This window comes from Ictalurus punctatus, chromosome 8 (genome assembly GCF_001660625.3).
Source record: "Ictalurus punctatus breed USDA103 chromosome 8, Coco_2.0, whole genome shotgun sequence".
NCBI lineage: Eukaryota > Metazoa > Chordata > Actinopteri > Siluriformes > Ictaluridae > Ictalurus > Ictalurus punctatus.
The window spans coordinates 30,302,940-30,315,557 of NC_030423.2; the positions used below are offsets into that span (position 1 = coordinate 30,302,940).

General features: G+C 42.3%; 2 protein-coding genes across 4 annotated transcripts; both read left to right on the forward strand.

Moving 5' to 3' along the window:
* Positions 1-39: 39 nt before the first annotated feature.
* tmem144b (transmembrane protein 144b) lies at positions 40-5,981 on the forward strand. Of its 3 annotated transcripts, none has more exons than XM_017473313.3 (12): positions 40-214; positions 357-512; positions 1,178-1,300; positions 1,979-2,078; positions 2,287-2,367; positions 2,568-2,646; positions 2,737-2,810; positions 3,356-3,474; positions 3,766-3,885; positions 4,299-4,396; positions 5,101-5,154; positions 5,796-5,981. In XM_017473313.3, exons 1-12 carry the CDS (start codon positions 130-132, stop codon positions 5,877-5,879), a joined length of 1,173 nt encoding a protein of 390 aa, XP_017328802.1. In that variant the 5' UTR covers positions 40-129; the 3' UTR covers positions 5,880-5,981.
* Positions 5,982-6,083: 102 nt separating this feature from the next.
* gask1b (golgi associated kinase 1B) lies at positions 6,084-11,960 on the forward strand. The gene is made up of 4 exons (XM_017473827.3): positions 6,084-7,520; positions 8,383-8,588; positions 9,628-9,854; positions 10,250-11,960. Exons 1-4 carry the CDS (start codon positions 6,722-6,724, stop codon positions 10,455-10,457), a joined length of 1,440 nt encoding a protein of 479 aa, XP_017329316.1. The 5' UTR covers positions 6,084-6,721; the 3' UTR covers positions 10,458-11,960.
* The last annotated feature ends 658 nt before the right edge of the window (positions 11,961-12,618 follow it).

Here is a 12,618-nt window from a genome sequence, read left to right on the forward strand (position 1 = left end):
GTGATTGGTTAGAAATCTGAGTAAGGGACGCGATAAGGGATTAATTAACGGCACGTGTACTGACGGCTGCATGATAACACAAGCACACTTCCGGTTTCCGGTGCGGTGTGAGGCTTTACTGTGACCAGCATGAACTCTGATGGAGCTGTGAGGAGTTTAGGAGCTGTTTTATTCCTGGTTATCTTTCTCTCACTGATGAGTGGTGAAGTAGGAGGTGATGAGGATTCATTAGAGATGAATTGGTTTTTGTTTAGTAATAATAATGTTTTAGGATATTTCTTCCACTCATTCTTGCAGGCTTGTTTGATTTATTTGATTTGTGTGTTTCCCATGATGCTCAGAGCCCCTTCATTCAGACCCACAGGATGAGGGTGATGCGGGTGATGCTGCAGGTGGAGTCTCCGGTTCTTCTGTCCACATGGAGAAGGTGTATGGCTTTGTGAGCTGTGTGGTTGCTGTGCTGCTCTACGGCACTATCTACGTCCCTGTCAAAAAAGTGGAAACTGGAGACGGTGAGGAATGAACACTTCACCTCCTCATAGCTTTTTATATTTTATTTTAGAGGTGTTATCATTAAAGTTGGAGTGATAAATGATCAGTACATCATGATATCATCTTTATTACAACTTTTTCAGTCATTTGTGGCAGTAATAATGTCCTTAAAACATGATTTATGTCTTTAATGTAATGATTGAATGTTTGATTTCAACTCAATTTACACATCATGGAATAATAATAATAATAATAATAATAATAATAATAAAAACACTTCATGGACACTAGTAGTAAAGGTTAAATGGTAAAGTAATGTAATAGAATTCAGAAGGAGAAATATCACAATATAAATAAAACAAGTTGTGGAGATTAGAGCTAATGAAATAAAATCTTTAAATCTTTGAATGCTCCAGAGTTTTAGAGCGTGAAGAGTTTTAATGGCAGTATGAGGTAAATACCTGTGAATGAGGAGCTTATTTCATAATTTACTGCACAGATACAACTCAGTTTTTTTTAAGTGAACTTTGAATCTGTGATTGTCCAAAAAAAAAGTGTTCACCTGGAAACCGTGATACATTTGTGCTAAACTTTCTGCTCTTACCAGGAAACAAACTGCAGCACTAATCTGTTCCAGAGTTAACTGTGATTGTAGACAACGTCTCGGTGTGTGTTCCTCACGCAGGTATGTTCTACCAGTGGATCTCCTGCGCTGCCATCTGGGTCGTGGCCCTGATAGGAGACATTCTGCTGAGATCCTCTAAAGCTCATCCAGCCGCCATGCTGGGAGGAATGATCTGGGCCACCGGTGTGTGTACGTGTGTGTGTACGTGTGTGTGTACGTGTGTGTGTACGTGTGTGTGTACGTGTGTGTGTACGTGTGTGTGTACGTGTGTGTGTACGTGTGTGTGTACGTGTGTGTGTACGTGTGTGTGTACGTGTGTGTGTACGTGTGTGTGTACGTGTGTGTACGTGTGTGTGTACGTGTGTGTGTACGTGTGTGTGTACGTGTGTGTGTACGTGTGTGTGTACGTGTGTGTGTGTACGTGTGTGTGTGTACGTGTGTGTGTGTACGTGTGTGTGTACGTGTGTTGAGTTACTGTTGCCACCCTGAAGTTGATTTGTTTCCTCCAACAGCATGTCCCTGAGTGTTTTATTCCTCTTACACCACCAACAATTATAATGTATTTATTTTAAAATGCCATGCATGACTTTTTTTATCCATTTATAGTTGCATTTAACGTTAAACAAGTTCGTTCCTGTTGTCACTTGTGTTATAGCAGCTATCGTTCCCTCACCAGCTCTCTGTATTCGGTCTCTCTTCTCTCTCACGTTAATAAGACACAGAAATGCAGCTCGTCACGTTACCGAGAAACCACAAAGAAGTGTAAAGTCCTGTTTGAGTGTTTGTGAAGATGGACAGTGCAGTGTTGAGTTGAAATCCTGAGCAGATCGTGAACTTGAACTTTTTTTTTTTTTTTAACAGGAAATATTTGCTTGGTGCCGGTGGTGAAGTGTGTTGGTCTGGGTCTCGGGATGCTGCTTTGGGGAGCCAGTGGTCTGCTTATTGGCTGGGCGAGTTCACTGTGAGATCATTTAAATTTAATTCATTATGAATAATTATTCCTTCAAAGTCAGCAATATCTCTCGCTCTCTCTCTCGTTCGCTCTCTCTCTCTCTCTCTCTCTCGCTCTCGCTCTCTCTCTCGTTCGCTCTCTCTCTCGTTCGCTCTCTCTCTCGTTCGCTCTCTCTCTCGTTCGCTCTCTCTCTGTCGCTCTCGCTCTCGCTCTCTAGGTTCGGTCTGTTTGGACTGGAACCTGAGGTGGTGTCGAGACCCTTGTTGAATTACTGTGGTGCTGCTCTCTGTCTGCTCAGGTCAGCATAACATCCCACTAACATTACTGACTCTAGTCCAGCTTTCACCCTGTAAAAGGTATTGGCGCCCCTCTGTGGCGGTCCCTTTCTGTAGCAGATATGATTTGGGTGGCGGTTTATCCTCAGTGCAGCACTGACACAGGAGTTCCTCAGAGGGAAGTTCTCGGTCCAATCCTGCTCTGTTTTGTTTCCTTTTCCAGCACTCTCCTATTCTTCTTTGTGAAAATTGACGCGCAGAAACCTTCATGCTCTGAAGCGACGCCGATCCTCATACAGGAAGTGAGGTTACCGGAGGTCGTTTCACCTCGTTTGCTCTTCTTTTATGACTTATCATAATTTGTATATATTTCTCACTTTTTGATGGTTCAGAGGTCGTTCTCTGACGGTCTGCGCTCCACTGACTCGTGGGTGGACACAATATCGCCAAAATCCAGAAGGCCGCTGTAAGTATTTGTATCGGAAACATATTTGCATGATCTCGAGCTTCATTAAACCTTCTAGCAAAAGTCAGAATGCAAAAAAAAAAAAACAGGATTTATGTATGATTCAATAAACTCAAATTGCAGCTGAATCACTGAGCACACTGATCTTAGACTGTCCTGATGGGTGTGTCCTAATATTCTAATGAGCAGCTTGACTGACAGCAACCTGTCTGAGACGCCACCTGCAATGTCACTCGAACAAATAAATCCATGTAGCAACGTGCAGTTAGTTATGCTCAGAGCTGTTGGGTGGGACAAGTGACCTTAGCCATGTGACTGGTGAGGGAGGTGTTTATGCAAGCTTTAAGCTGTGATTAGCTCCGCCCACTTTACACTTAAAGGAGAGAGATGGTAAAGTTCATGCTGGAAAGTTTACAAACGTTCTCTCTCTCTCTCTCTCTCTCTCTCTCTCTCTCTCTCTCTCTCTCTCTCTCTCTCTCTCTCTCTCTCTCTCTCTCTCTCTCTCTCTCTCTCTCTCTCTCTCTCTCTCTCTCTCTCTCTCTCAGTGGCTGTATCATAGCGATTTTATCAGGTTTGCTGTTTGGCTCCTCGTTCGTGCCGATTATTTACATTAAACACCATGCATTCAGTAATAACAGCATGTTCACTGGCTCCAGTCAGAACGGTGAGTGTTGTGTAATTGGTACAAATTATTGGCACCCTTCAGTAAAAATTTGATCAGTGAGTGGTATGTTAAGATTAAGGATATGGCCACACATTTTTATATTTTTATTTATTTATTTATTTATTTATTCATTTTTAAAGATTTTTTTTTATTATTATAGGAAATGTACCTAGCTTTGAAGTTTTTCTATATGTTGAACATTATGTTGAAGGGTGCCAATAATTCTGCACACGCCCAATGATTAGTAATGAAGTCGATCCTGATGGGATGCACGGTTGTTGGTGTTTTCAGATCTGGATTACTGTTTTGCTCAGAGCAGTGGGATTTTCCTCATGAGTATGCTGTATTTTGTCATCTACTGCGCTGTGATGAAGAACCGACCTCGCGTTTACCCCAGAGCCGTTTTACCAGGTGACACAAGCGAACAAAACTGCGGACCAGAACTACTTCTGACCAATCAGAATCCAGAGCAGCACTGTGGTGTAAATCTCATGTTCATTACAAAACGAAGCCAGCGAGCTCGAGCAAACGTTTGGTTTTGTGGTAACTTCAGCTAATAACTCCTCACTGTGCACCACAGTTTGTGTTCATCATCACAGTGACTCTTATCTTTAAAAACTGGTAAGCAGTGAATACTGAGCAGTGTGATGTACTGAAGTGTTTATAAACAACTCCTGGAGAAGTCTCTATACACACTGGCTTTAATCACGACGTGACTGAAGTACACGTCTCTGGCTTTATGTATGTAGTTAATGTAAGTTTGTGTAGTTAATGTTAGAGGTGTGTGTGTGTGTGTGTGTGTGTGTGTGTGTGTGTGTGTATAGGAGTTCTGAGCGGTGTAATGTGGGGAATTGCGACGTACTGCTGGTTGCTGGCGAACCGCCGCCTCGGCCCCGTGGTCACCTTCCCCATAGTGACTGCTGTAAGTGACCTGATGTTTCCTCTCACTCTGGGATTCAGATTTAATTGAAGTCATTCTTATGATCAGTAAAGTGTGAGGGGAAATAAGCGTTTTCTTATCAGTTACAGAGTAATGAAACGTTTTCCTCCCTGATTTGGTTTCAGTGATTCAACTGATTCAGCTGTACTGTGAACCGTCGGTTTGAATGAATCGATTCAGCTGTATGGTGAACCGTCGGTTTGAATGAATCGATTCAGCTGTACGGTGAACCGTCGGTTTGAATGAATCGATTCAGCTGTACTGTGAACTCCATTAAATTGTACTAGATTTCAATAGAGATCAATAGCTCTAACATTCCGTCAACGCTATACGACGTTCAGTTCCGATGGGACCTGTGAACCAGTTTTAATGATTCATTAAAAATAATCTGTTAAATGATTCGTTTGAATCAGATGCCAGCAGAACACCTTTGGAACGTCATGTTCTCTCTTGCCCTGTGTGACACAACAATCATACACAGTTTAACAAAATGGAGTGTAACTTGTGCCAAAATCGGATCCCAAACATGTAAAAACATCTCCGGCACTGACGAATCAGTTCACTCACATTTTCAGCCTTCGTTAACTTCAAACATCGAAGCACACACTCCTTCTCTTCATTCTTCTTTATAGCGCACGTCCATCGTTCTGTAAAAGTTATTGTTGTGTAAATGTTTGTGTTCACAGGGATATGGATTAGTGGCTGCTCTGTGGGGAAGTGTGGTCTTCAAGGAGGTCAGAGTAAGTGTCGAGGACGAACTGGAGAAAACCTCATGTTACATGAGGATATTTTAAACAGTAAATAATGAGAGTGCCAAAAAACTAAATGTAAAAATTAAATGGAAAACTTTCTATTGAATTAAAAATACATTCTCAGCCTTCATTTATTTTGTTTATTAGTTTAAAATGATTTTATTTGTATGCATGTTATTATATCATTTCTTAATATTATGACTTTCTATTCTGTAAATTTGTTTCTTTACACTATCCTTGTGAGTATTTATTTTTTACTTCTTTTACAGCATTGAGATGTAATTAGTATAAAATCTGCATTACAAATGGCTTACTTTTTAAATTAAAACACCGCTTTACAATTAAACTCAAATATACTGTAAATTAGTTTAGTCAATTAATAATAATAATAATAATAATAATAATAATAATAATAATGCTTTTTAAGTAAAACGTGTGTTTACATGGTTTGCTTTGTTACGGATGTTCTCGCTCCTGACTGAGATACGGTTCTGTTTACGGTACTTCTGTCTGGATCCTCTATTTATTTCCACTTCTGTTCCACTGATGCTCTCGGGTTCTTGTGGGTTCTTGCTCTGGTGTTTTTCCCTCCGTGTGAGTTTGCTTTAATTTAATTTCTTTTCCCCCAGGGGCTGGGGAACTGCCTGCTGTTTGCCGTGGCGTGCTGCATGGTTCTGACCGGTTCTATCCTCACGGTCCTCTCCAAACTCTGAGAGATTCTGATTAATGACGACTGTTTATCATGATATAATCTGAGATTAAGGATGTCCTGTATGAAGTTATTTATTTGGATTAAATCATTTTGTTCATTTGGACATCTTGTCTTCATGTTGTGTCACGGTTTCACTTCCTGTCCTGATTATAGCAAACGGAAGTCCACAGATTTTTCCTTTAACGTGATTGTAGCATGACTTCTTGGTCAAAATCTTTCCCTAATAAGGCAGAGTGATGAAGTAAATCATTTTCTCCAGGGCGCGCTTTCGACCAGCAGGTGGCGCTTTAATATCGAGGAGTTTGAACTGTTTGGTGTGGAGGATTTCAGCGTCATTAGTCCTCAGTGTAGTCAGACGCGGGCTGGTGTTAGTCCAGGAGTTTGGGGTGGTGTTTATTATTTTGTTAGACTTCATGTCGGATCAGTGTTGGGTATATTGATTCAGTATTTAGTGCGCTGCTGTGCGCTGCTGTGCGCTTTAAGGACGCGGAGGCGGTGATGTCGGGAAAAGAAAAAATAATTACTACTAATTGGAGTCTGCGGTGTCTGTAGATGGAGGTGAAGAGCAGAGAGATTGAGAGTGAGTGTGTCGGATCTCATTTTACATCAAAACGCAATGGATATTTCACGTGCGTCACCCATTTAGCGCAATTTTCGGATTTTGATGCGACATTAAATCTTCATTAATTATTTCTAGATCTCGATATTTTTTATTATAATAAACATTCAGGAAATTAAGGAGGTTGGTTTATTCACCATCTCTGGACTCGAGCTGTCCGGTTCCAGGCTTCAGCGCGCCGGAAATGAAACAAGAAACCATGTGGAGATAACCTTCACATCCTGATGGAGAAACATCTGATCCGTCCTGGTAGGAGCGCGCGCACACTCCTCCGTCTGACCTGCTTGTCCTTTTGGAGGGTTCTAAGATCCTGCTGGAGGTCCTCCAGGTCCAGGAGAGCTTTACTCCTCGCTTTTGCCTGCTTGCTCTACCTCTTCTGCTTGGAGTTGTGGATCGACAGTGGAGATCGTGACCGAAACCTGACCGAGGGCAGGAGATGGATTTTGGAAAGGATTCCAGGATCTACATCTCCAACGCGCTCCAATGTGGTCTACATCACCCTGAAGTCCAAAAGACACAAACCGGCCATCCTGAGAGCGACGCTGCGCCCCAAATCACGCAGGAAGAAGGTAAGGAACGTGGAGAACCAGAGTCGAGACGCAGCCCGCCATCGTGGAGAAGAAACGTTGAAGCGTATTGAATCTACAGACCTGTGGAGGAAGGTTCTCCATTCACTTTATAAACCAGGACAGCTCGATGATGACGATGGAAGCTCCATCCGGATCTACAGTCAAAAATCTCCACCGTGGTTCAGCCAAGCTGACATAGAAACCATGCGCTTCCTCTCCAAGTGCAAAATTGGCCGTGTGGAAGTTCTCGAGCCGGAGAATGCTCCTCCCGCGCTCCTGTTTAAGAGTGTGAGTGGGTTTAATCGGAGCTCAGACCATGCAGGAGAGTGTGATGGACGATGTGGAGTCATTAAGGGACCTGAGGACATGAGCGAAGTGTTCGCTTTCCACCTGGATCGGGTTTTAAGGCTCAATCGGAGTTCAGTGGCCATCAGCAGGAGGTTCCGTGCTCTGGGTACGTCGCAGTTCATCTCCTCACTCGTACACTAGTGTACTCCTAATTCGCATGTTGGGAATCAGTGTTGTATTTTATAGTTTTACAGCACGAGTATTGACATTAAAGAGGACGTTAATTACTTATTTTATTATTGATGTAATATCCCACAGTGACGTCTCCCTTTACATTAGCTTCACAGCTGAAGCCCTAGATTCAGGACTGTTTATTTTAGCACCTGTTCCGGACTATAAGGGTGTGCTATAAGGGTGTGCGTTTTGAACATGTTGAGCGTTTTATTCCTCTTCTACCAAAGCAGTTGCAAAATATATATAATATATATTTATTTATTTCATTAAAGGACAACAACTTGTAATAAAAAAAATTTAAAAATGAAATAAAATTTCTGTTTATAGTTGCGTTTAACGTTTGTTATAGCAGATATAAACAGTCGTTCCGTCGCCGGGCTCTTTCTCTCTCTTGAAGTTTATGACTTGAAGAAAGAAAACGTCGCTCGTCATGTTACTGAGAAACCGCAAAGAAGCGTAAACTCCTGTCCTACAGCTACAGCTTTACCTCTGACTGTTGCGCAGCACTGACACTGGAGACTCCTTCCATACAACTTACAGAAAAACAATAATAACGTCTCCTCGCAAAATATCAACGATTTGTTTTCATCTTTTTATCAGCCGAGCGTCCTCTGTACACGTCCCTGGGGATGAGCCGTCGCTATGGAAACGACAACGTATTAGAATGAGCGTATTCATATAAACCTGTAACAAATAGAACCCAGGATTCAACAGCACTGTTCTATAATATATCCTAGATTGTGATGACCGTATTGTTGAACGATATAAAGCATCACTACAGCGTGTTATTTCAGATGGTCAGTTGTGTCCGGTGACCCTGTACGACCCGTCTGTTGTTCCGGTACCCGAGTCGAGATCGGGATCTCTGCGGTGGAGCTCGTATCAGACGTCGTTACAGTACAGGTGCTGGCAGCATGGCGTCCCGAAACCCGAGTGGAGCTGCAGCAGCCTCCATCACCACGAGTGGAGCAGAGTGACGCTGTTTGACTTCCTGCTGCAGGTATGCAAGTTAATGTCTGTCACAGTTTGGGGGTGGAGCTTCTACATGAGGGGGTGGAGTCACTTGTGGAGCTGATTGGATATTAATTCTGTTTTGTTTTGAGGGCTGGAGGATATGTTGAATATCACGTTACTAAAGCGTTTTTATAATTCTCCACACGCGTCACAGTAACTATTTTTATTATTCATATTTTTTCCTTACGAATAAGTTGACGACAAATCTGTTTATGCTACAGTATCTTTCAACAATTACAGAGCAATTCAACATTTATAAATACTACGACGTTTGTAAAAGGAAAAATTTTTTTTAGCCAATTCTTACAAGTTCAGTGTTAAAACATTTTTTTTAGAACCCTTAAGGGTTCTTTGTTTCTCTGTCTGTGGAACCCTTGCAGAACCCTATAACAAAGTGTTTCTATATCAGAATGTATTCCAAGCTCTCAGAGACAACCATTTTTCTAAGAGTGTACCAAGTACTAGGACTAGTTCTTCAGTTGTTCCTCCTGGGGAACCCTTCAGGGTTTATTGTCGAACCCTACCAGCGAGTGTTCACCAAATAAAGGGTTCCACGGTTTGAAAGGTCAGAACACCTAATTGTTTAGTGAGGAAAGTGTGCCAAGATGGTTTAGTTTTTTGGTCGTTCTTTTAGGGGAACCCTTAAAGGATTTATGTAGAACCCTTGCACAGAGTTTACACCATCAAAAAGTTTTCAAGATTTTTTTTTTTTTTTTTTTTTTTTTTTTTAAAAGCTAATAACCTTTTAATTATCCATTATGGAACCCTTGTCGAACCTTTTCACTAAGAGTGTACCAAGCACCACGATGTTTAGTTTTTCAGGTATTCCTCTGTGGGAACCCTGAAAGGTTTTATGTACAGTAGAACCCTACAACGGAGATCCATATCGTAAAGGGCTCTTACGGGTTCAGTGGGTTAGATCAGTGTTCTAAACGCGCCGATACTCGCCCCGATACTGCATTAGGTGTTGTAGTGGGTTATGATTTTTTCCAAAAGAACGTAGCCAGGTATTTTCTTGGTTTCAGAATCACCAGCGGTTCGACAGGAACTGCTGCGGTTTCAGGCCACGCCCACAGGACAGCTGCGTCCAGCTCGGCCATCACAGAGAGTGCGGTAATGTGGACAACCTCGAGCTTTCACACATCGTCCATCGCAAGAACGACCCGAGACGCCTCGTCTACGTCAACAACAACGCCTTCTTCGACCGGGACGAAGAAAACCTCGACTTTAAACTGCTCGAGGGAATCAAAGAGTGAGTGTTTGACCTGAGTAGAGTGTGAAATGTTTTTGTACCAAACTCAAGTGTGTTAAACATTTAGCAAAGTCTGACTGAAGGGAAAAAAAAGAGACGTAAATTTGATAAAACACTGAAAGATTCTGATCTCATCGAGTGTGGGGTCCTAATGGGCGTGGTCTAGTATTCTAACGAGCACACTTGATTGACAGATGAGGGCAGGATGAGTGACATCAGCTTTGTGATTGGCGACGGAGGAGTTTATGCAAACTTTTACCTGTGCGTAGCCCCGCCCACTTTATACTTGAAGAGGAAAAATGAAGTTTAAGTTAAACTCTGCAATAATTCAGACTTTGTACCGTGTGTGTGTGTGTGTGTGTGTGTGTGTGTGTGTGTGTGTGTGTGTGTCTCAGACTCCCAGAGGTAGCAGTGAGTGTGTTGCGCTCTCAGCGTCTCAGACAGAACCTCCTGCAGTCTCTGTTTGTGGATGAACAGTTCTGGGAGAATCAGGGAGGACGCCGAGGCATCGACAAGCTCATAGACGTCATCGAGGGACGCGCGAGAGTCTTACTGCGCTACATCAACGCTCACGGCCTCAACGTCGTCGCCATGAACTCGTAAACAGACGTGGGACACGTTTTCATTAATTAATTTATTATTTTAATTAACGTTCAGTAATCACACCAGTGTAGCTATACAGTTATGCCGTCATGTTCCTGAGCGTCTGATGTCATCGGAACACTGATTACATCATCGTTATCATCGTTTTTCCACTGAAACCGTTTCATGTCCATTTCTAAAGGAACATTTTTGGCCAAAAATAAAAGTTTTTTTTTTTACCTTAAACGTGCTGGATTACGTGAGACGTGTTTTCTTCTTTGATTTGGCTGTGGAGCTGTGAGGGCTTGGAGGGCTTTGTAGAGGTGTAGCGCAATGTCTGTACAATCTCTGTGTCTGTACTGGGATTTAAACCCAAAGTGGGTGTGGCCTAAACCAGAAGCACCCCCAGAAACACTGGCAAACATTCCAGATGTAGAAACGTCAGCAGCTTCAGCACTCCACGGGATCCAGTCCTGATACACACCTCTAGAGTCTCAGCCACACCCTCTGAACCTTTCTGGCACGCAAACAAACTGCATCTCTTATTAATATCTGTGTTTGTATCCCTTTAGAACCCAAAATCTGTTCATTCTGAATTCATCATAGGAGTTATTTGTATTCAGTTTAGGAGTCAGCGCTATGACATCACTCGATACGCATCATCATCTAGTGTAGGCTTGTGAACGATCGCGCAGCAAAACACTTAAGTGTTGCATTAAAATAAATTTGCTAACCTGGGGTTAGGGTTGCCAACCCTTTTTATTTATCAAATTATATATTATACTGAAAGAAGGAAAAATGCAAACATATTTATATATAGTGTTTTTTTTTTTTAAATGGTGCATCAACTGCCAGTCAGGTTCTAATGATAGACAGGTAGATCCTGATATCCACAATATTCCAGAAAAGCATACTGTAATATATTTTATCACAATATGGACATACCATTATATCACCCAGCCGTAATTCAGTTATGTGAGTGTGTGTTTTGTCTATCTGCCGTCCTTCACACTGATTTACACACAGCTTTAACACGAACCGAGCGGCTGAAGGCTGCAGCACTGAAATAAACACTTTGTAAATATAACCTGCTGCTTCACGACGTCAGCTGAAACCATCCGTCAATCTGTGATGCTACGAGGGAGAATGACGCCTGCACTGCTAGCGTGAAGGTCTGCGGAGGTCTGTGGAGGTCCGGAGACATCAGGCACGAAATGGTAGACTTTAATTGTAGTCTTTGGGCATGCAGGTCCTGCGATTTTGAACACTCTAAACACGTACAGCATCTGATTCACACACTGATTTACACACTGAAGTACACACACTGGTTTACACACACTGTCTCCACTTTCGCACTCGCAGCATTGCTGCACAGGAAGCAGATTTCAGTTCTCAGTGAGGTTACTGGAACATTCAGCAGGACGGACTGGACTGGACTGGACTGAACTGAACCCACGCTGTAATTACACACAGTCCTCAAAGTCCTGAGCTCTGTTATTCCCAAATAAACACTGGGGGAAATTCTCCAAGGCTCTCATTTAGTGTGTCTCAATATACAATATTCCCGTCATGAGAGTTTATAACCTTTACATCACAGATGACTTTATTTTTATGTTTTATAAAAATAAAACAGATTGAAATAGATGGATGTACTTTATTGATCCCCAAGGGTACATTTGGGGAATTATAGGAACAGAATTCTAGACTTTCTTTTCCAAGAAGGATGTGAGAGAATGTTTGTGTTTAGGAACAGCTAGAAGGGATTTTCTTTTAAATTACTATTATCTTCAATATTGTTTAATTTTATTTACACCGATCAGCCATAACATTAAAACCACCTGCGTTATATTGCGTGGGTCGCCCTTGTTCCCCCAAAGCAGCTCTGACCCGTCGAGGCATGGACTCCACAAGACCTCTGAAAGACCGGTTCTCCACATGATGTAAAGGAAAACATGACTCATCAGACCAGGCCACCTTCTTCCATCGCTCCATGGTGCAGTTCTGCTGCCCATTGTAGGAGATTTCGGAGGTGTTCAGGGGGTCAGCATGGACACTCTGACCGCTCTGCAGCTACGCAGATCCATACGCAGCAAGCCGTGACGCTCTGTGTCTGAAACACTTTTGTTTTTTCTTTCAAAAAGTCACCTCCTGCTGTTCTTCTATATTTAGCTAACAAGTGGAC